This window comes from Mchenga conophoros, linkage group LG19 (genome assembly GCF_057382185.1).
Source record: "Mchenga conophoros isolate Kocher_MC1m ecotype Shallow Benthic linkage group LG19, M_conophoros_male_GT1.1, whole genome shotgun sequence".
Taxonomy (NCBI): domain Eukaryota; kingdom Metazoa; phylum Chordata; class Actinopteri; order Cichliformes; family Cichlidae; genus Mchenga; species Mchenga conophoros.
This window is the reverse complement of record NC_140544.1, coordinates 4,937,058-4,959,575: the sequence shown is the minus strand read 5'-3', so window position 1 is coordinate 4,959,575 and position 22,518 is coordinate 4,937,058. Positions and strand designations below refer to the sequence as shown.

Genomic DNA, 22,518 nt, shown 5'->3' with positions numbered 1-22,518 from the left:
ATTTGCTGACATTTGTGAATCTTTACATTAGGGGTGTCAGTCATAAGATCGGATGGAGCTGATAATATCAAGGCAGATGTTTGACTTTTAACTGTATTTTCATAAGTTGTACGGCTTTTTATGTTGATAAAGAACTAACTGAATGCCATTCATATACACCAAAGTAATTCAGTAACAGATAAACAACTACATGACTGAAGTTGCTATTTTTTCACTACTGACTATATCATCGGTACTCGCTCGCTTGAGTCAAACTGAATGATTAGCTACATTTCTCAGTGTAAAACCTTTACCACACAGTTAAAAAAATTCAAGCACAAATGCTGACTATTTTAATATTTATGATTTTAGGAGTTAGAAGTAAATGCATGTTCCACATACAGATCATAAGTGGTATATTAAACGCATGCAAATAGAAGTGAAAATATTGATTGAATCTCTGAATATTTTCCGTTTTCCAACTACACCTTCAACTTTACAACATAAAAAACAGCAGTGCTCACATTATCTATTCAATTGTGCACCAACACTAATTTACAAAGAGCCTTTGCCACCTCGCTCTTACTCCCATACTGGTAACTACATGTACACGGAAGCAATGAGATTTTAAATGACTCTGCTATTACTACAGATAAATATTTCTCTTTTCTTATTTGAAAAACAGCACCTACACTTATTGTATTATATCATGTAAAACAAAAATCTATATGAAATTTTCTAAGTTTCTTGTTGCAAAGTCTATCGAACTACTAAACAAATCCGCTAACAAACCACTAAGAAAAGCAACACTATTTAAAGGTTACACAAGACAAGCATCAAAGAAATAAATAGAAGATAAATAAAAAGAGGCAGAAAGTGGCCACTGTCCCAGCAGAGGGCCCAGAGCAACAGCAGTGGTTCAGCACCTAATTAAGGCACCTGCCCAGTGTTTTTCATGCTACCTTGTGCTTCCTGACCTGCTCTGCCCAACAATCAGATGACCCCCTAGGAGCAAGCACTTTGGTGACAGTGGGAAGGACAAACTCCCTTCTAACAGGAAGAAACCTCCGACAGAACCAGGCTCAGGGAGGGGCGGGGCCATCTGCTGTGACCGGTTGTGGTGAGTCTCACATGCTGGGAGAAGGTAAGGTCTGAGAGGAGATGGGGTGAGGATAAGCCAAAGAAGCTTGTCTCTCCCCGTCCACCTCACACCAGCTAAAAAACAACCTGGATTCATTTGGTCTGTTTCACTGTGCTGACTTCAGCTTTTTGTATTTTGTTTCTTCTGTCCCGATTTAACATAATTCGTAGTTGATTTGTACGTTTCAGCTTGAGAATCTCTGGACTCCTTCATTTGTGTTCCTATTTAAGATCCTTTCTAACTTAGTTAGAAAATATAGGGGATATAATTTGACCACGCAGTTTAGAGGCATAACAGGTAATGTCTCAGGGTAAAACAAGCTCTGGAGTCTTTGTAACGTTCACCAACCGTAATACCGAGTATAAATCCCTAATGAACAGAATACATCACAGGAAAATGTTGAGAAATTAAAGCTCTCCAACTTTTAACCTACTTTCTTTTGCTGGCGGCGGAGTTTCAGTGATTCCTCCTTCCCTGGCCATGCTGTTTCTCCTCTTCCTCACTTCCTTCTACTCTAATTTTAATCTTCTCTACAATTTGACCAGTGAAGAACTTGACTGCTTCACTCTCTCCTTCATCCCTCAGTCCTCCTGCTCCTGTAAATGCAACCGGATCCCTCAGTCTGAGCTGCTTTGTGCCCAGTGTGAGCCATCAATCAGCACAGCCTTCCTGTCTCCCAGTGGGCGAGGCAGATGTGTCTTCCTGAATACCACCAAGGCACAACAACGAGGAGGAAGGCAGAGAAAGCGAATACACAACTGGACTACAGAGCTCACAACCGCTTATTTGTAATATTTGCTTTTATATTTAGAATCAGGAAGGTGAGTGAGGATGAGAAGCTTAGTTCTTAACACAACTTTTAAGTTCAATAGCAGCATTTAACTTGCCCCCCCCCCCAACATAGGCATTGTGACTAAACTTGCAATAACAACTTTTGGCCACCTGGGGCAGCACAAACAACAGTTGATGTGGAATATTTAGTGTTTGGATTTTGTTTATTAATCATTAGGACTTCCATTAGTTTCTGCCTTGGCAACATCTTCCCAGGGTTTGCTGTTATGCTTTGTAAGTAAACAGTATAATCAAAACAATGTCATTAAATTAGGCAACATAATTCATATATTATTAAATTATTAATGATGCTGTTGATGACTTGGCACATTTAAAATGGATTAACTGATAATGCAAGAGAGGTCCATGATGCAGTGTAGATGTCATCTTATCTTATTAAAAAAATGTTTTTTGAAGTGGCCACAGGAGTACGCTACGGTATCAGACACAAGTTTTATAGGACATATAAAAACAAAGCTTTTTCCTTTTCGCTACATGGTAACTAACGCTAAACAGCATGACGCACAGGTTAACCAGGCTTTCAGCTCAATGTTAAACTGGACAGGTGCTGCTAGCCCTCAGATGCAGCAGGACGCATGTCAGCAATTAAAAATAGTTCAGGATTCATCCATTATTCATTGTTAATGTGGGCATCAGTCGTAGGTTTTAGCCATTCGAGCTGCAGCAAGCAAACAAACGCCAATAAATCATCCACACACACAGTACCTGCTCAGCAGCAGAGACAGCTAAAGACTGACTACTGAGCACAGAGGAACACTGAGCTCATCATAAGTCAGATATGTCCATCAGAGGGTGGTAAAGCCCCCAAACAAAATTAAACCAGAGAGAACAGTGGACCCAAATTTTCTCTGTTTGCCGGACAGCCAAAAAAGAACTCTTGTGCCCTCCTGTGGACACTTTTGACTGTGGCCGATACCTGCTGTAGCTTCAGTTTACTTTCTACTCTACTCTTGCGAGAAATTTTTAGTGACTTCAATAAGCCTGTAAGGCAAAGCAACAGCGACTGGCTATGTGGGCCTGCTTTCTAATAGGGCACTATAACTCCACCATTAGGCCTTTATTCTTAAAAAAGAGGGGAAATGGGTTTCAAGGCAGTTTAAATGTCCTAATACTACTAATCACACACACACAGCAACACACAGCAGAAGCAGCAGCAGCAACATTAGATCGTATTGAGAGCCCTCCTCCACAGCGGGGAGGAGAGAGCCATGAATAAGACATTGAAGCAGTCTGTAACTAGGCCACAATAACCAGAAACAGCCTCTCGTGCATGGCTAACTGCTTCCTACTGTTTTGCGGAGCATGCTGAGCATTGCTTTGATGCTGTTCTGAATCTTGTCTTAGCATCACTGACAGGTTAAGATGTAAACATCCAGTATAAGCCATCTCAAAAAGTCTCTGGCTGCTGTTCCACACATCTATTGATTTTTTATGATTCCCAATAATTCTTGACTTACAGATGAGTTTCTCGTTTTCAGTAACATGTTTTTCATTCTCAGAGTCACAGCTGACACAGTAAACTGTATGTGAAAGTTTTTTTGGCAGCTCATGTAGGACAACTTCCAATTTAAGCAGAAATAAGCCTATTCCTTGGTCGGTGTCTCACCTGGGGTGGGTTTTAAGACAACGGCTACTCACCAGCATCACCAGGCTAAAAAAAAAAAAGACACTAAATCTTAACATGACAACCTGCCTGTGGTCTTTCACACAGCCTCCACTTGCATGTATTTAAGCAACTATCTGGTCTCCTTCTGTCAAAGTAAGTGTCCTCTAAATCGTGACAGAAGGATCTTTTTAGTAGTCAAGCCTCCTGACAAATATGAAATATACCAGAGCTAACAATACCTATTGCAAATGTGGCCTGAGCATGAGGAAGCACACTTATGCTTTGCAATGTCCTCCTGCATGCATCAGTGCCCATGATTTTATTGTTTTGTCTAAGTAAATCGACTGCACACTAAAATATATTAAATAAAATGTTATCAGTAAACTAAATTCTACAACAAAAATAACAACACTTTGCCTGTCACCTAACATGGCCATTTGGCGTTACTGCTGCAGGATATTCACGTTATACCCAAACGAACAGAATCAGCTTTTTGGAGCTGCATCTGAAGTCTCATGATACAGACTTAACTGACCTGCACATAAGCCTTTATGCTTTTTTTGCATTTTGTTGCATTTCACCAACATCTATTTCCTCAAAATCAATTTTTATTATTAACAATAGTGACAGCAAAATATTTCTACATACAAAGGGCTACAGTTTTAAAGTCGTTGAAGAGCAAGCCTCGCATAGATATCATATGTACAGCTGTTGAGTTACTCTCTATTTGAATGAATGAATGAATGAATGAATATGCCATGTTGGAGTTCTGTAGTTCTAATACTCTGCTTGAAAGACACAGGGTAACTCGACAGTTCAACTTGAACTTGCAAACTATTTTTATGCAACAGTTTACATTAAAATGAAATATAGTAAAATATGACACGTGTTTCTGGCTTTAATTTATGAAACAAAACGACGTCTCCGTGTCTGTTTCTGAACCACTTCTACCTGACAAACCATCATTGTCCCCACCACCTGCGCCGCCTGACTGACAGAGCAGAAGAAAGGGAAACCCCGTGTAACATCCAGCACATCCCGCTACATTCTATCAACGTCCTTACCGATATATATTGCAATGTCTCTCATATTATATGCTCTTCATGTGCAATTAGCTATTATTCCCAACTGTGCGAGCAAAATAGGCGTCCTTGAAGTGGCCATGATGAGGCAACTATTAACTCTCCGGAGTATCACAAATTTGCTGTAAGCCCCAGCAGAACGATTGACATAATTAATTAAATTCGCTTAAACGATGACTGGAAAAGGTTCTTTAAGAGCAACAGTCTCGCTCCATATGAAAAATATCTGTAGCAAATCAAAGGAATTGATAAATTGGCCTTCATGTACTGGCGCTCCCAGTCAGTCAAAATAAACCAGGAGGGGAGCCTGAAAACAGCAGACAGGGAGAAAAAAAAGCAAACTAAAAACATTAGATGCAGTCACACGGTGAGGAGGTGGGTATACTTACTGTCAGAGGCCATGGCTGTGGCTGTTTCCCTTCAGACTACGAGCAGAATCGGATGTATCATCGGAGGAGAGGGGGCAGCAAGCATCCCCGCCGCTCCTCATCCTCCAGACCCGCAGATCTGCAGTCACACAGCGGTGAGCGGTGAGGCGTTCACTGACTGTGGGACATTTGAATAATTTAAATAGTCAATCGGTTATTTGTTTTACAACTCAATATTTTGTGATCTTGTTATTTTATTTTATTTCATTTATTGGCCAAATAGGTGTAAGTTATAATGAGTTAACAAAATTTTTTCACATATACAGTCAGTACTATGTAAAACTCTTGTGCAAACACACCAAAATGCAGAGTTTGTACAGTTCTAATAAGGTTGAAAGTCAATATTTAATATTACAATTTTTAATCTTCAACACAGCCTGAACTTCCTTAGGCGAGCTTTCTTAGAATTTCCTTAAATAGTCTTCAGGAACAGTTCTCCAGGCTTCTTCAGAGACATTTTAAAAACGCGTGAAGGAAAAATTCTAGTTTATTCTCACATTTAGATTAAGTGGTTACAAGTTCACTGTAGAACTTTGCATAGCCTTGTATTTCTTAGGTGAAGGATGCATGTGTCAATATGACCTGCTTAGCTTAACTATGTTATCTGCTGTGCTGACTGTATGAAACTCCCAGGGAGGCAAGTGCCGGGTGCTTCCTGGAGCATAGTGTGGAAGCTCTCTGCCCAGCAACAGCGCAGGTGGACAAGAAACTATTGTTACTGAAACGATACAGAGAGTTGTGTGTGAAAAGGGAGCTGCGACGTCTCAAGGGCAGAGCTCTCCTGACTGTGTAACTGTGATGGTCGATGTCTGTTTTTCTCTCCTGCATGCAATAATTAAAAAGCTTGACCACAGCTGACCTCGTTGCAGACTTTCCACCACAGCTTTCTTGGATGTTTGCTGCCTAATGCTGAGGTCTGGGCTCTCATTTTGTCAAAATGTATAGTTCAAGCATATAAAAGTCATATTTAAAAAAAATCTGTCATACATTATTTATAAATTAGTCCATTACTTAATTTATTAATCACTAAAAATGTCAAAAAAAATGAAAACAAAGTGCTAAATAGTAAATTTACAGTTCTAAAGCTGCTAAACATAGCTTAGGCTAAAATTGCATTTACAAACCTCCCTCCAGCTGACATCTTGGCATTTGCCCGAAAATTATAAGCACTGCGAGGAAAAAACAAATCAAGCAAAAAGAAGATAATGAAAAACAAATTTGAGGTTATACTAAATAGCAAGACAGGCTACTGAAAACCAGATGTCCACATTTTCAAACACATGGAATGTTACACAAGAAAGAGACAGACAACTGTAAAACAATCAGTTTTTATAGTAAACTATCAAATTTGATCAAATATTGAAATATATAAACACATGAATGAAAATGCTTCAGTAGACGGTGTTTCCTTCAGAGAGAAAGCTACATGGCGATAAGCTTTACTATGAACAATGTTTCTATTAATTTACTGTAACTGTAATGTAACCACCAATGAATTGATTAAAAAATAATTTAAAAGCATGATAAAAAAAAAAAGGTAAAGATGTCAACATGATTTATTACAATAGCAAAGCACATATCAGACTTCAGTGGATGCTCTGAACAGCAGCTCCAGTGTTGTGCAGTTTCTTCAGGACCACTTGAACTTTTTGTACTGTTTCGGTTTATCTTCAAGAAAAAGAACATAAAGAGCACAAGCCAGCCAATGAAAACACAGCAGAGGCCAGTGAGCAAACACACGAAATATAAACGAGCCTGATCACGCTTACCATCACCAGCAGACTCGAGCTGTGCAAGCCGACTGATCTTAGTGGTCGTCATTGCTTCCGTCCACAAGTCACCTGAGAAGTACAAAGGGTTCATTCATAAAGAGTTTCCATGTAATAAAATTCTATTCTAATTCTATTTTAATAATCAGCAGATGGAAAATATAAAGCATAGTGTACATGTGCAGTGATTTATAGATTAAATCCAGGCTGTTTCTGTGTGTTTTTAGCACTTCAGTGTCACTGTTTAATTTTACCGGTGCCTCGGAGGACTTGTATCCGCAATAAAGAACGGAAGGGTGATAGCAATAATAGTTTTTTATTTATTTATTAAAATATGGCATCTTAAAGCATGCTGATAATTTCCTACAACTTACTGAAGGTAAGTCTAATGCAAACCAGTTTGTCAATGTCAAGGTCAGGGCCTGGGATCGCACATAAAGCAGGGACAGGTGTGAAATGTTTATCTTTAGTGGTTACAGGAAGATTACCTGAAATATGGAGATTTTCACTGGTTCTGGCTTTGAGTGACGGCTTGGTTATTCTGGAGCGACCTAACGTGGGGGCGGATCTGGCCTCGTAATTGGTGGAATCCACTTCCACCTGGCGGTGACGCCTTGACTTGGAGGCCTGAGGGGAAAAAAACATATATAAAATAATAAATTGTCACAATAAATATAAAAATCAGTAAAGACTGTATCCACTGACACAAACCTCTGCTGCTTGTCCGTACGCCTTCGATTTGATGGAAGCAAGGAGCCCTGCCCTTTTGGAGCACTGAGGACACACACAAAGACAGCGGGTCAACAGAGGCGTCTCTGGAGAAAGTTACAGCATCTTTGGAAAACTCCAACAGCTTTCTGACTTCCTGTGATTCATCACCTAAACCTGCAAGAGACATGATGTAAGACACTGAAATGGCTATCTCACCTCCTGCTGGGATGATGTTCCCTCACTGCTGTCCTCTTCTTCGTCCACACTGTCCTGTCAGGACAAAACACGACACAGCGTCACATCAGAGGTGGGAAAAAACACACAAAAAGTGAAGCTATAACATGGTAAAATAAACTGTAACAACAGGAGACATGTTCTGTTTTCAGACCTTCCTTTTCTGCCAATTGTAGAAGTCGACCACAGCGCTGCGAAGCTGAGGGACGAGGTTTTTACGGATCAGGCTGACGGACGGATCTTGCTGCGCTGATGTCAGAGAGAGGGTGGATGCCTTCAGATTCTCATAGTGCTGGTGAATGTTGTCCATTTCCTGCAAGACAACAAAGATACCTGTTTGCTATGTTGTGTTGTTGATGTCCACCCCGCTTTTCACAAACCGCAGTATTTTTATTTTGAAATCTGAAAGGATGCTCCATGTCATTCCTGTGTTCACTTTCCTGCCCTCCTATGCAGCTAAAATCACTTTGTGTTGAGTATTTTTAACGTCACAGAGAGAATAGGATGCTTCTGCAGAGAAATGCAGCCTGAAATGTGATGCAGCTTGACTGCTATGTAACTACATTTGGTGGGGTTAGGGTAGTAGGGGGAAGGAAGGGTCGACTTACTTCCAGCAGCTCGATGTTAACCAGCTCCTGTGGACGGGACACTCGCTCCATGAACTCCTCATGCATTGGCGACCTTTCCACCTTCCTCTTCTTATTGTAGGTGAGCTGGGGGAAGGAAAGAAGAAATATCTACTCTAACTAGTGATGTAATGTTTCTAGCCTTGGATGGACCACAATTCCTGTCAGCTGAGAGCAGAATTCTGAGGTTGCTGTGGGCACAATATCATGGAAGCTGAAAATAAAATAAAATAGATCCACATTAAAATATATTTAAAATATTTAGACAGGAAACTAACCAGAGAGGGTGTGGCGGTGAAGTGGAACGCTTTACAGAACATGAGCTGCTGGAGGATGTAGATCACGTCGAAGTGCTGAGCAACTGTAGCGTCTTTCTCAAACGTCTTCACGTCCGCCCAGTCTTTCAGTGCCAGACGGATCTGCAGCCAGAGACACAGCAAGAGCTTTATTTCAAGTTTGCTGATCACTTTAAGGAGAAAGTACATGTGCTGTCGGTCCTGACCTGCTCAGAGGGTGACGCATTCTGGCACTGATACAAGCTGTACAGGAGGTAAAGTCCTCCTACTCGGATCTGGAAGCTGAAGGGTGGCAGGAAGAAGACAGAGGCCACGTCCAGTATCAGACGACTGAATTTTCGCTTCTCGTGGTTCACAGTGCCACTGCAGCGAGAGAAACATACAACACTGAGAAAGGATTTCTCCAGTAAGGGGTCTAAGAGCTCAGTGGTGCTGCTGCTGCTGGTGGTGTGATGCATGATCTCCAGTTTAATTTTTTAAATGTAATTTATTCGGTTGTTTCCTGTGTGTTTATCCATGTTTTCACCATTGAGATTATTTGTTCATGGCCCTTTCACCTTAATTATTCTGTACTTTGCTTTCCTGGAAATTAAGTGTGTCTATAAATTGGACACTTGTGTGTGAAATGTTTGCCTTTTAATAATAAAGATAATAAGGGTGACATGAACTTAAAGAAAATATTTCTCATTCTGACACACAAAAAACCTCAAAAGAATTTGGGTAAGACTCAAACCCTGTATTGGAAAACAAAGGGATGTTTTGAGCAGAAAACCTACTAGAAAATCTGTGAGAACTTCATCTCTCTCCATATTCTGGCGAAAATCTCGAAGCGGACGGACTGTGTTCGCTGGAAGCGCTTCAGGAGCTGCTCGCAGTCTGCTTTCACCTGTTTCCCGCAGAAATCCATCGTCCTGATGCCTCTACACACGAGTCAACGTGAAAACACAACGTCACAGAGCTTACGTCGTGGACATCATCAACTTTTATTTTTATTTACGTTTATTTTCAAGCTTCTGCAGCGAGAAAATGTCTCTTGGTTAGCGAGACCGAAATTTAAACACAAGATTAAACAACCGTCGAGCACTTAGTACGTCACCAGGCCTCGACGGCTGACGACACCTTCACTGACCGTCTTGAAAAATGGAGGTCATATTTTTTTTAAGAACTTTATTTATGAACCTCGCTACAGACAAAAAAGCACCAACAATGGTTATTCAAGAAACTAATATACACAAAGTATAGCATTAAAAAGGAAAGAAAAAAGAATAACAAAAAGTGAAACGTGAAAAATAGACACAAAATGTGAAGAAATGACAAATCCTGCACTGTATCTGGAAAAGGTGGGGTCATCTTAAAATTTAATTTAATTTATTGAATAGAGAAACTATTACTGAATAGAGCAAACCGTGTTATTTGCAAGTTTTTGACTCTTAATCGGGAGTTTTTATTTGTTCAGTCATTTGTTACATGGTTTAGCTTTAAAATATCCACATTTATGAATAAAATATCTCCCTAATAACAACACAGCACTGATAACAGACTCCAAATTTAGATTTGCAATACATATCCATAAATTTAATTAGAGTGACTGCTAAATGTGGTAACCGAATCCCTCTGGACTGTAGCCAGCTACACATGTCATTCCAGCTTTCCCCGACTCACAATAGAAAAACAAGTGATCCAGACTTCTCATTTTCACAGATTATACACGTGTTCCCATCTAGATTACATTTTCATTTTAGGAATTCATTTATTCGGTACATCTCCTTTATGACTTTGGACTTTACTTCTTTTACTTTAGGATGAATGGGAAGTAAATATATCTATTCTTCGTATAAATTTAATTTCCTCACTGTTTTGTTTAACGATAGCTGGTGGAACTGACGCAGGTGAACCTGAACGTACCACACGGATATCCAGCGTCTGCCGGAAGTAAACAATCCTCAGCTGACGTGGAGCATACGCCGTCAGTCCAAGTCACAGAACAGGATTTAAACTCACCAGTAACTGCTGCTCTGTCTGCTTTTTTTCTTTTAAATAAGTTAAATGAAGTTTTCTGACTAATCTCCCAGAAGCTCTGACGACGTTTTCACAAAGCTTCTCAGCGAGGTAAGATGGCGGCATCGGAGGAGGCCAGCAGACCGTTCGCCGGGCTGTCAGACGTTTCCATCGCGGAGGACATCCCGGTGGAAGGGGACATCTCGGTGCCCGTCGGCCCGTCTAGAAGAGATGATGAATTCTCCACTCTGGACGAACCGGTTAAGGACACCATCATGAGGGACCTGCGGGCGGTGGGGAACAAGTTCATCCACGTCCTCTACCCGAAGCGGAGCTCGGCTCTGCTGCGGGACTGGGACCTGTGGGGCCCGCTGCTGCTTTGCGTCACGCTGGCTCTGCTGCTGCAGGGCGGTGCGGCCGACCGCGAGGACCAGGGAGGACCGCAGTTCGCTGAGGTTAGAGGGTTCATCATCTCTGGATCCAACAGTTCAAACTTTACTGCGTATCCCTCCATGAATTAATGAGCCGTTTCAACCACATTTATAAAGTTATTAGTGAGTTCTGCTCATTACTACTAATATCGAACAGTAACATACACTGTGTCGCATGAAAATTCTTAAAAGTATTATTAGCTAAATGTAAATCGTAGATTATTCATGACAGGATTACAGATCGAGAGCTTCTGAGAGGAGGTGAATCACAGTGTCCGTGTGTCAGGGACTAAAATGAAGGGAGAACACATATAAAAGGGGAAAAGTGCGGTGTTTTTCCTATCATGTGTAAGACTGTGCCAAAAGTGCAATAGCTTAGAGCAGGGGAGTCAAACATAAGGCTCAGGGTCCAAAATTGGCCCAGCAAAGACTCCAGTCCAGCCCACTGGACGTCTTTGGAAAATGTGAATTGAATTAGCAAAATAATTCTACTTTATAATTACAGGAAAGTCTGGGCATTGAGCTCCAGGATTTATTTCTGTAATTTTAAACGTTTATTTCTTACAATTTAGGCCCAAAGAATTGTTGCGTTCATTTACCACAGCACCATTTCTTTACTATGTAGAACAGCTGAGACGCACTTCTCAAATATATTGAGATACCTCAGGGATTAAATGTGCAGTTTTTCTGTATTTTAAGTAAATGCCTCTGCTGACTCCCTGCTAACAAAAACATATTGTTCTTCCCAGGTCTTCGTCATCGTGTGGTTTGGCTCCATCATCATCACCCTCAACTCCAAGCTGCTGGGTGGCACCATCTCTTTCTTCCAGAGCCTGTGCGTGTTGGGATATTGCATCATGCCTCTTACAGTGGCCATGGTAGTGTGTAGGATTGTCCTGGTCATCAGCTCCGGGAGGGTCGTATTCGCAGTGCGGCTGGCGGTGGTCACGGCGTCCTTCGGCTGGTCGACTTTCGCGTCCACAGCCTTCCTCGCCGACAGCCAGCCTCCCAACCGCAAGGCACTGGTGGTGTACCCGGTGTTCCTCTTCTACTTTGTGATTGCGTGGATGATCTTGACATACTCGCCGCAACAGTAGGCGAAGGTTTTCTTGGAACGTCCACAACCGTAGACAGATACAGAATCTGCCTTTGAACAAAGATGAATAACTACTGAACTGACTGTGAGCAATTCTGAAACAGCATTTAGACATGAAGGACACCAAATTTAGGACTCTTTCTGGAGTAGTGGGGAATGTTGGGCTGCAGAGTGGAAAAGCTGATGAATATGTTCTTATTTTTCCAGTTTGTCTCGCTGATGTGTTTATGTTGTGTAAAAAGAAAAAACGTGTATGTGGAAATACTTCATGGATGTTTGGACTACCAGGGCTACAATGGTTATTTTTCTTTCTCTCTTGATCTCTCTGGGTGTGATCGAAATCTCCTGTCTTAAGAACATGGACAGCACACATTTTCACACTGAATTAATTTTTAACAACATTTAGCTGATCTGATTATGCAGCTTGACTAATTTCTTCTTTTATTTTATTTTTGTATTTTGTTGGGTTTTGTCTCAGCGGACAGTGGAGAGTTGACATGGAGGATTATAGGTAGACTGGTTTGAGCTTTTTGTGTGTTTTTTCCATCAATGTTTCCTCTTTGAAACCGTACAAAGCAAACCATAAAAATGCCAGATCCGGCTTTATTACTGACAGTTACAGTGAGTTAAGGATACAGTTGAGTAAAAGTGACAGACAGGGGTTTATCAGCTATAAATAAATTCAATTCAATTCAATTCAATTCAATTTTATTTATATAGCGCCAAATCACAACAAAAGTCGCCTCAAGGCGCTTCATAGATACAGAGAAAAACCCAACAATCATATGACCCCCTATGAGCAAGCACTTTGGCGACAGTGGGAAGGAAAAACTCCCTTTTAACAGGAAGAAACCTCCGGCAGAACCAGGCTCAGGGAGGGGCGGCCATCTGCTGCGACCGGTTGGGGTGAGAGAAGGAAGACAGGATAAAGACATGCTGTGGAAGGAAATAAAGCAACTATATGATAGAATCTCTGCCCACCTCTTAGATTTTTTAGTAGTAAGCAGGTATTTCCTGTGAAACAGGCATGATGATAAGTGTGGAAGACCATGTATGCCAATAGAAAAGAAGTTGTTGTAAAATAATAAAATAATTAATTTACTTGACTCAAATAATTCAAGTAAAAAATTTAAAGAAATTGTAAAAGAGAAAAATATAACCATTCGAAATGTAGAGAATCATTATTTCATCAATTTTTTCTTAAAATATGCTTTTAATCAGATTTTATCTCTTTAATAAAAATATCAAATTCAAAATCATCAGGCAAACAAACTTAAAAAGAAACAACAACCCTGAATTTTTAACATTTTCTGTGTGATATTTCATACAACATGTGAAATAGACTTTTAAATCATAATTTAGTTTTTTTAATTTTGTACTCTGGATTTAAAATTTAAGATAGAGATTAGGTCAGGTCACAGGTGCAGAAGTCTAAGGAGAGATGACAAGCTCACTTTCTTCCCAACCATCTGCCAGCTCCTACGATGGAATACTTCGGCGCTCCCTAATTAGCTGAGAGATTTGCTCTCTTCAGCGTGTCGTGTGTCCTGGGGTATCCTCCTGGTCGGACGTACCATAAACAGCTCACCTAGTCAGGTCCATAAATGACCTCAAGTGGCTCATTTTGATGTGGAGGAGCGGTGGCTCTACTCTGAACCGCAGGCCTCACTCACCCAACCTTGAAATGAGATGAAGAATAAAAAAATAACCTGTTAAAAAAGAATAATAGGCTAAACATTTTCCAAGTTACATTTTTAATCTAAATGATGTGATAAAGAGACAAATGTAAAAAAGTTAGATGAAAAGTTGTACATTTATGTTATTTTTGAGGGAGTTAACTTTTCCATTTGACTTTTAATTCTTCAGTTGGACTTTGTTTGATCTTAGAATTTGGATTTTGTTTTTTTAAAGGTAAAAAAAAAAAATTTGAGTAAAGAAATTAACTTAAAGGTTGAGCTAATAGCAACAATAAGAAAGTTGGTATTTGGGTTGGTTTGGTCAGCTGGGATCAAGTAAGTCACATCTGTGGGAGAACTAGCAGTGAAAGAGAAGAGAGAATTGTATTAGATTTACACACCTGACCAACTGCTTCTTCATTCATAAGCGTTTTGTTGCAGCATATTGATGATGGGTCATAAATGGAAAATTTAAGACCACAATGTACTGCAGCTGTATTTTTTTGGGGTTGAACGGGCAAGGTAGGAAATTAGTAACTGAAACTAAGTTAATAAGAAACAAAACAATGATTGTGTCTTTAAATTTATATAAACACAATCTCACCCTTTTCATTTATGTGACCAGTCAGTAGACGAAGGACTGTCCTTTAGGAATGTGGGTTCATTTTTTCCTCGTTAATTATGTTTAAGTTTTAATCAATAAAATAAATATAAAAAACAACTGTTTAACTGACCTGATGTCAGTTAATGTTTCACAATGAACATTTTTTGAAAAGTACCATTACCTTATGCTTCCATGTGTTTTACTCGCGGACAAAAAAAGACTTCCTACGTCAGGTGTCTACACACATTTTCCATCACAACGAAAGGAAAAATAACTGGTTTTACAAACATGCAGGCAACTTATGACAGTAAGAGAGCACACACACTGCATATGTTGGTCTATTTTGGTATTAGTGACATAGACTGATTAAAAGAGACACAAAATTAAAAAACCCCAACACATTTTGCATCTCTCCGTGATCGTTTTATTTCCATCTAGCTGCATAAAGATATGAAACACTGGTAAGAAAACTATTTCAAGGCTGCTCTGCACTGACCACTCCTCATCTCCATTCCCCCAAATTCTCAGAGAAAGAAAAAAAAGACATGATAATTTCATTTCGATAAAATAAGCACCAAGACGACAACAAACTGGGGAATTGAAAGGAGATTTAAGTTGCCGAAAGACGCTGTGTTGAAAAGCTGACAGCAGGTTTCTTGAGTAATGACCCTGCATCAGTGTGGAAAAGCCTACAGGACTACAGGAAACCATCCCCCTCCAGCCAAGAACTTGTTCTAATGCACTTTTAAAAGGGACACATTCCTGCCCTTGTCCACACACTACCCCACCTCAGGTAAGAATACGCCTCTGTTAAACTTGATTTAGACTTCTACAGGAAACGTATGTCCTCACTTACGACATAACCAAAAACTCCTCTAACCCTACACCGCAACCTTTAATGCCATTTGGATCATTTCAGGCTGCATTGACCCGACATGTAGCTACATTTCTGTGGAGGTGCACTTCAGGCTACGTGGAAGGTTACATCATAGGTTTAAAAGAAGTTTCCGGTTATGGTGCAAGGTATGGCGTAGATTTCCCACTGAAGCATAGACCAAGCATTACCCTTCCTCCTGAAACTCAGCCTGCATACGTAACAAGTGAAGTAGTAGTGAAGTGACACAAAATCAGGAAAGCATCATGCCCAGAGAGAGTTTTGCCATTTCATTTTAAAGTCTGTTGTAACAAAAGGTGTTACAGACCCAGTACAACACACACACACACACACACACACACACACACACACAGCCTGTGTTTGCAGGGAAGTGATGGTTTATTTTTCAGTGTGATTACACCACAAAAACTCCTACTCTTGCTCATGACAACGTTCCAGCTGTCGCGTCCCCACTGAAATAGGGAGAGCATGATTAGCAAATAGCTCCCAGATGCCCTGCCAGCCTCCCTGTCACCCCCCCCCCCCCCCCCCCCCCTGCAGCGGAGCCACAGACCTCACCCCTCCACATCTGTGTTGACCCGCTGGCTTCTATCTAGACTTTTCAACCCTGTCAAACGCCATCATGCTTTCAAAGGTCCACCTAAATTCCAATCCCCAAAAAACACATCCATCATAGCATTAAATAACTACAGGCTTGTATCACTGACATTTGTAGTCATGCAGGCGTATGAACATCTGGCGCTGATCCATCTGAGGAGCATCACAGGACACGACCTGGATCGACCGGTATTTGGTTACCAGGCAAACAGATGGGGGACTTATGATTCTTTGTTAAATGAAGCAGGTAGATACACTGTAACCACCCTGCTGTTGATTTCTTCTGTGCATTTCAAGATACTTTTTCACCAGTTTTTTAATTTATCAGTGAGCAAATAACAATCATCACCTCAGTATAATAATACTCATAGCCTTAATATAAGGACTAGTAATCAGAAAGTAGAGGGAGTTTAATGAAACCATCACTACTGACCTGAGAGAAAGTGCACCTGTAAAAATTTGAGGGACGAATGTTGCTTGCAAAGAAAAAAAAGTGAGCCCAACAGAGAGTGGGAGTCCAGGAGGGAGCTTTGAATTGATGAAATGAATGTTTGTGACGCCAATACATGAATTCTGAACTTATGAATATGGTGGAAACAAACTAGGGAGAAAGTTGTGATGTGAATGTGCTTTAATTATTAAGGACATGTTACATGTAAAATAGGGACAACATTTATTAATTTGTAAACAAAAATAACATCTTTTCCACAGTACTGTTCCTCATCTGCAGTACTGTGGGGTCCAAATGATGTTTGCTACCAAAGCAAACAGGCTCCAAGTGACTAAATACAACAAAATAATTAGAATGTATCCATATACATTCATTCACAGGCTGAAATGCTTCTGATATATGGGGTTGTAATGATGATGAGGAGGAGGAAGGACGCTGTTTCTTATAACAGCAGTATATTCAGAATTTTGCCTCTTCCCTGCATCTCCTGCTTTACCTTGTAAAACCTCTGAATGACTGAAATTTGATGATGACCCTCTCTTCTCCTCTAACAGCTTACCTGTGGTATCATTAAATATGGACGGCACTCTTAGACATCCTGCAATAATTTCATAGTGTTCTGATGAGAGTGGGGCAATGTCAGTGTGTAAGTCTGCCAAAGCTACTTTTACGCATTCCCTGAGGTCATGAACACGTCGGCGCATTATGCTATGTGCTGTTCTAGCATGTATCCACCTCTTGAATTAGCTTCAATGCTAGCTGGCCCATTTGCTCCAGCACTTGTGTCAGCCTCCTCTATAAAAGTAGCCAACAAAAAATGATTATTTCCAGTATCATTGCAGCAGCAACCTAAACAACATGGTGTTGTGTAGAATATTATAATAAAAAAGTAAAGTGATGTTTCCAGTGGAAAGTGCTCTTGAAATAACCCACTGTCTTCCTACAGTTTGCCCAGATGTCAGGCAACAGAGTTATATAGTCAGGAGCCCTTTTTAATGTGTCAATTTAAACTTTGCGCCACACAATTTGTGCCACGCACATCAGTCACAAGGCATTAAAAGTGTGTGTAATACCCCATTCTGACACAAGTGCTGCTTCTACTTTTGCTAAATTTTCAGCAGCATTTGCTGCAGGGAAAACAGAATGCAAAGAGCTGCTTGCGTGTATAAAATGGCACGTCACAGCTAGATACGTATCAGTGTTGATAGGGGTCCACATATCTGATGAACTAACTGCAGATGCCTTGGACACAATGACCATGGCTTTCTCTTTGGATGTGTGTCCTGAAAACCATAGTTTTCAGAGAAAATGGGGAAAATCCACGTCATTCTTCTCCCCTGATGAGGAAAGAAAAAGGCAATATTCAGTTACAGATGTCCCTAATTAAGTCACATTTTAAACATAAATTAATGGTGTCTAATACAAACGAACTGTGCAATTTTATGTTTGTATACAGTCTTATCACTGCGTCCTAAACGGCTTACCTGGATTTTTGAATCCAAGTTCTTTTGAACACAACAGACACTTCGCCTTTTAATATACCAGAAATTGGAAGAAATAAATAACAACACGGGATCCGCTGTGTACTTTATACTTTATTACTTAGTTTAATTACTAATAAATGACCTTATTACACAATACCTTATCAGGCGAGATCAGTTCAAAATCTCCCCAGAGAGGGGGAAATCTCCGCTTTCTTGCTGGTTTCATCACACAAAAGATTTGCCAAGAAAAGAGAAGAATTTGAATCGCACGCCAAACCTGTGAACCACTTCCTGAATCAGTCACGTGGTCATCACCACAAACCTCAAACGTGCTGGAGGAAAAAGGAAACATCATTAGCTAAAGACGAGCAGTCAGGTGAAGGCCGGCGTTCATTAGCCAAACCACACGCATGGATAACTTCACCCTGACTGAACCCATCAGCCTGTCCTGCGTGAGGCTAAACATCGACGTGCCTTCGATAGCTCAGTTGGTAGAGCGGAGGACTGTAGAGGCAGTAGCTGAAATCCTTAGGTCGCTGGTTCAAATCCGGCTCGAAGGACATACTTTTACACTAAATTGTCAAGAAGGCTATCGGTCATTGTAGTCTAAGGAGCTTTCAAAGAAAAGCGTCTGGACATCTTTAAGCTTCCTTCAAGACGTTTCACCTCTCATCTGAGAAGCTTCTTCAGTTCTAAGAGCAACTGGTGGAGATTTTAAGCCCTATGGGAGTGTCCCACCAGAGACTGAATTTTATGATGTCAGACAAAGTTGGAAGTCTGTTTGAAGTTCAAACATTAGCTGTACTTCATTGACTGTACTGACCTGAAGCATGTTCGCTTCTAATAATTGTTTACAAATAGAGAGTCATCGGGCCTCCCAGGTCACTAACTAATAACTGTTACTGCACTTATTGTGAATATTATGCATTATGCTGGACTCGGAGTGTTAAAAACAGCTTGAAATTCTCATGAGTTGTTTGCAAAAGAAAAATTACCATCATAATGCGGCTACCCCTTCGGCACCAGCTGTGGGCTCAAGGCCGGAGCTCAAGGCTGGAGCTGAACAAAAACTCCCTGATAACGACTGTGTTGAGTCTGTTCCTTCCCATTCCCTACAAGGCCACCTGGGTTGGCTGGAAGACTGTTTACTTAGCCTGGCAGGGCGAAGGACACTGTCTCAGCTGAACTATGGACACGCACACACATACATATACTGATAAGCACTCACCGACGCATCACCCTCCCTATCCAACGCCACCTCCAATGCTTACCTCCCCCATGATGTAGACATCGGGTCAGCTGGAGGCGCAGTCGAAAGATTGCAGCGGTCCCAGATCAGATGTACACACTGGAACTCTTTCCCATGTTGCTTGTCTGTGTTTATTGTGTTATGGTGTGTTGATACCTGTGCATTCCTGTATTATCCTTTTGTGTTCCACATTTCAATGTTTTTTTTCCTCGCTACCTGGCCTGACCTGTCTCCCCAATGTGATGTTTGTATTGTATGTACGGTCGGCAAGGTCTGTCATCTCGGTTGTGGGCAAAAGACCTGCAACTGACAAATAAAGGCTATCTCTCATCTCTCTCTCTTCTTCAGATTCTGTGCAGATTGCACTATTAAAGATCTGCAAACAGCAACATGTTTCTGCCTCTCTCCACACTTTTAAGGAGAGCAACACTAAAATAAATAGAAGCATACACTTCGACAATCCTGTATTAACGCCTGCATTAACACAGAATTTTAAAAAAGATAAATTACTGAGAGGACTGTAAATATTCTCACAGTATTCTCGGCTGACACTCACAAACTGTAAGCCAGCTGTTCCAGTGGGTTTTTTTGTTTGGTTTTTTTACTGAGTTTATTTCAAATGTTCAGGTTTCAAATCAGTCTGAATGATTCTTAATGATGTATTGTTCACAAATCTAGCCTACATGTGCACTACTCTATACAGCTTAACAACAAGTACTAATCTGTCAAACATTAAGGCAGCTGATGAAAATACTGGTGATAATGCCTCTTTCTGTTTTGCTCTGGTTTCCTGCAGGTGACTACAATGCAGCACAACTGAACCTGAATGGAAACCTGCAGCATTATCTCATCTTTGTAGTTCTCATAATACACTGAATAAATTCTAAATATTATAATGAATAATCCATGAAAGGGAAGAAACTTCTGGATCCAAGAATCCAGACCTAGCTGGGTCTGGCTGCTTGGCCTCACGCGTTTTTCCCCAAGGTGAATATAGCTGTTGATACAAAAGCAAACAAACAAAAAAAACTAAAACAAACGCCATATAACTATATATACGGCATAACAATTTCAAAGGACATATCAGACATTGGACAAAAAATAAAGGACTACATAGACATCATAAATGAAATTCCTTGATAAAAACTTTCCAGATTGTGATGTTGAGCGACTTTAATTCGGTTATTGAATTTCCGACCACATTCATTTTTTTGGGCCTGTTTCCATAAAATAAAGATTTTTTTCCCCCTAAATACAACATTCAACATACAAATACAACATTATGAGGACTAAAGCTCTGCTTGCAGATCAGTTTCCAGTATACCTGTTGAAACGAAATGATAATAATAATTTATAGAAGTCTTTTTTTTTTTAGCAAGACTATAGCACTTGAAACTCGGTACCCCGCATGCGCAAATCTTACGTTACTTCCTCTCTTTGCCAACATTGCGACATTCAATATATTTGAATGATACGGTTAGCGCCCGGGGGAGAGAAAGATGGCGGAATAAGCGGTTGTACAATCTGCGGGTCTGATTAAGAAACGTGATTTTGATGTCCTGTAAAATACTTTACTGACAAACTGTTACTCCAAAGGAAGTAGAACGCAAGCGAAACCCCCTGGAAGTTACTTTGACAGACCTTCAGGCAGACACAAAGATAAACTTAGAGCGATAAAAATGGCTAACCCCAAGCTAACAGGTAGCCTCTCCGACCATGATTACAACCTTGCTGCTATGCGGGAAGCATGTGAGGATGAAGATATAGAAGAGATGGAACTTCAGAAAGAGATCGGAAGACCCATAGGTGACCACACTCCGTTACCAAGTCCCAATCCCAAAAAAATGAAAAGCAAAATAACTGAGAAGCAGGTGAGCATCGAGAATGTATATGAAGTTTTACTTGGCTTCACAAAGAGATGCGAGGAAAGGTTTGATTCGCTTGAAAAGAAGTTGGAAGCCTTCGAACAACGCATTGAAGTAAATACACAGGCGACCCAAAAAAACAGAGAGGAAACTGACAAGCTGACGATGAAGGTGGAGTCGCTGATGAAGGAAAACAAAGAATTAAAGGAGAGCTGTCGGGAGAGTGCACGTTACCGCAGAAGATGGGACCTCAGAATTTTGGGTCTGACAGAGAAGGACAACGAGAATACACGTGAAACAGTGATCGGCATTCTAACAAGAGTGGTTCCTGTATCAGTGGAAAAACTGCAGCTCATGGTTGATACAGTACACCGACTGGGGAAGAAAGACAATGCAGTGAGCAACAAGGTGCCAAGACCAATCATCATACAGTTCAGCATGAGGACGGCAAGGGATGAAGTATGGAGGAAATCCAAAGAGGCCAGGGTCTGCAAAGAACTGAACATAAAATTTAAAGAAGACTTCTCCAAAGAAGACCCGTGAAGCTCGGATCAAGCTGTGGCCCAAGGTGCAGGAAGCTCGAAACAACGGCAAAAGAGCATTCCTAAAGGAGGGTTATGCAATAATAGACGGTAAAAGGATCGATCTGTGAGATGCACTTGAAGAAGTCACTACAAGTTAACCATAAAATGTGGGTATGTATGTGTGTATATATATGTTTATATATACATATCTGTTAAAAATACACAAATAAAAAATAGGAGAGGGTCAAAAAGCAAAGTCGTAGTTAAATGTGAGCTATACAGAGCTAAAATTGCCGCATATATAAAGGGGTAGTACTGTGATAGGGTCGGAGTACTGTTATGATTACATAGGTAGGACACTAGGCTTATTCCTGCTTCAAGCACTTTTTTTTCTTCTAGTAAGTGCCAAGGAAGCCGTTACTGTTCTTGTTTTGTATTTTGTTCCTGCGTTTTTTGTTTTTGTTTTTTCTTTATCTTATAGATGGCTGTTCTATTAAGTTCCTTAAATGTTCGAGGCTTAAAAAACAATGTCAAACGTAAGGCCATGTTCTTATTCTGCAAGGAAATTAAGGCAAACATTTTGTTTTTACAAGAAACACATTCTGGTAAGGAAGAGGAAACATTTTGGAAACATCAATGGGGAGATAGTATTCTTTATTCACATGGTACTACTCACTCAGCAGGAGTTATGATCTTATTCAACAAATTTGCAGGGAGAGTTATTGATCATAAAAGCGACAGAATGGGGCATTGGATCATGGTGTTGGTAGAAGTCTGTGAACAGAAAATTATTCTTATTAACGTGTATGGATACAATAACAGGTCGCTAAATAGAAATATGATGTCTAACTTAAGTAAATTAATTGCAAAGTGGAGTACTACATATGGTTCTACCCAGGTGATAACTGGAGGCGATTTTAACCT

The 22,518-nt window shown here is 40.5% G+C and overlaps 3 protein-coding genes and 1 non-coding gene across 5 annotated transcripts in view; 2 read left to right on the top strand and 2 right to left on the bottom strand.

Moving 5' to 3' along the window:
- syt16 (synaptotagmin XVI) overlaps positions 1-5,192 on the bottom strand; it is a 41,325-nt gene extending 36,133 nt beyond the window's left edge. Inside the window, exon 1 of one of the 2 annotated variants that reach the window (XM_085256877.1) lies at positions 5,050-5,192. In XM_085256877.1, the coding sequence (XP_085113003.1) occupies positions 5,050-5,062 (13 nt within the window). In that variant the 5' untranslated portion in view covers positions 5,063-5,192. The remainder of the gene's footprint in view (positions 1-5,049) is intronic. The other variant, XM_085256878.1, reaches the window with a different exon arrangement.
- Positions 5,193-6,400: 1,208 nt separating this feature from the next.
- snapc1b (small nuclear RNA activating complex, polypeptide 1b) lies at positions 6,401-9,882 on the bottom strand. The gene is made up of 10 exons (XM_085256880.1): positions 9,501-9,882; positions 8,931-9,087; positions 8,707-8,847; positions 8,411-8,515; positions 7,957-8,115; positions 7,785-7,838; positions 7,569-7,631; positions 7,346-7,484; positions 6,858-6,929; positions 6,401-6,756 (listed from the first exon to the last, which is right to left on the bottom strand). Exons 1-10 carry the CDS (start codon positions 9,629-9,631, stop codon positions 6,719-6,721), a joined length of 1,059 nt encoding a protein of 352 aa, XP_085113006.1. The 5' UTR covers positions 9,632-9,882; the 3' UTR covers positions 6,401-6,718.
- A 745-nt stretch (positions 9,883-10,627) lies between these two features.
- Positions 10,628-14,646, top strand: yipf6 (Yip1 domain family, member 6). The gene is made up of 2 exons (XM_085256882.1): positions 10,628-11,177; positions 11,903-14,646. The coding sequence occupies exons 1-2, from the start codon at positions 10,839-10,841 to the stop codon at positions 12,248-12,250; spliced, it is 687 nt and encodes a 228-aa protein (XP_085113008.1). The 5' UTR covers positions 10,628-10,838; the 3' UTR covers positions 12,251-14,646.
- Positions 14,647-18,429: 3,783 nt separating this feature from the next.
- trnay-gua (transfer RNA tyrosine (anticodon GUA)) lies at positions 18,430-18,516 on the top strand. The gene is given in 2 exon segments: positions 18,430-18,466; positions 18,481-18,516. It is a non-coding gene; the product is annotated as a tRNA-Tyr (tRNA).
- The last annotated feature ends 4,002 nt before the right edge of the window (positions 18,517-22,518 follow it).

What these genes read in the sequence shown, in the direction of transcription:
- snapc1b (XM_085256880.1), bottom strand. Translation starts at nt 9,631, where the DNA reads ATGGATTTCTGCGGGAAACAGGTGAAAGCAGACTGCGAGCAGCTCCTG. An exon ending in TCACCGCCACACCCTCTCTG is followed by an intron (nt 8,516 to 8,706) that starts GTTAGTTTCCTG and finishes TCCTTCCCCCAG; the next exon opens with CTCACCTACAATAAGAAGAG. An exon ending in GCTCGAGTCTGCTGGTGATG is followed by an intron (nt 6,757 to 6,857) that starts GTAAGCGTGATC and finishes TTTTTCTTGAAG; the next exon opens with ATAAACCGAAACAGTACAAA.
- yipf6 (XM_085256882.1), top strand. Translation starts at nt 10,839, where the DNA reads ATGGCGGCATCGGAGGAGGCCAGCAGACCGTTCGCCGGGCTGTCAGAC. An exon ending in GAGGACCGCAGTTCGCTGAG is followed by an intron (nt 11,178 to 11,902) that starts GTTAGAGGGTTC and finishes TGTTCTTCCCAG; the next exon opens with GTCTTCGTCATCGTGTGGTT.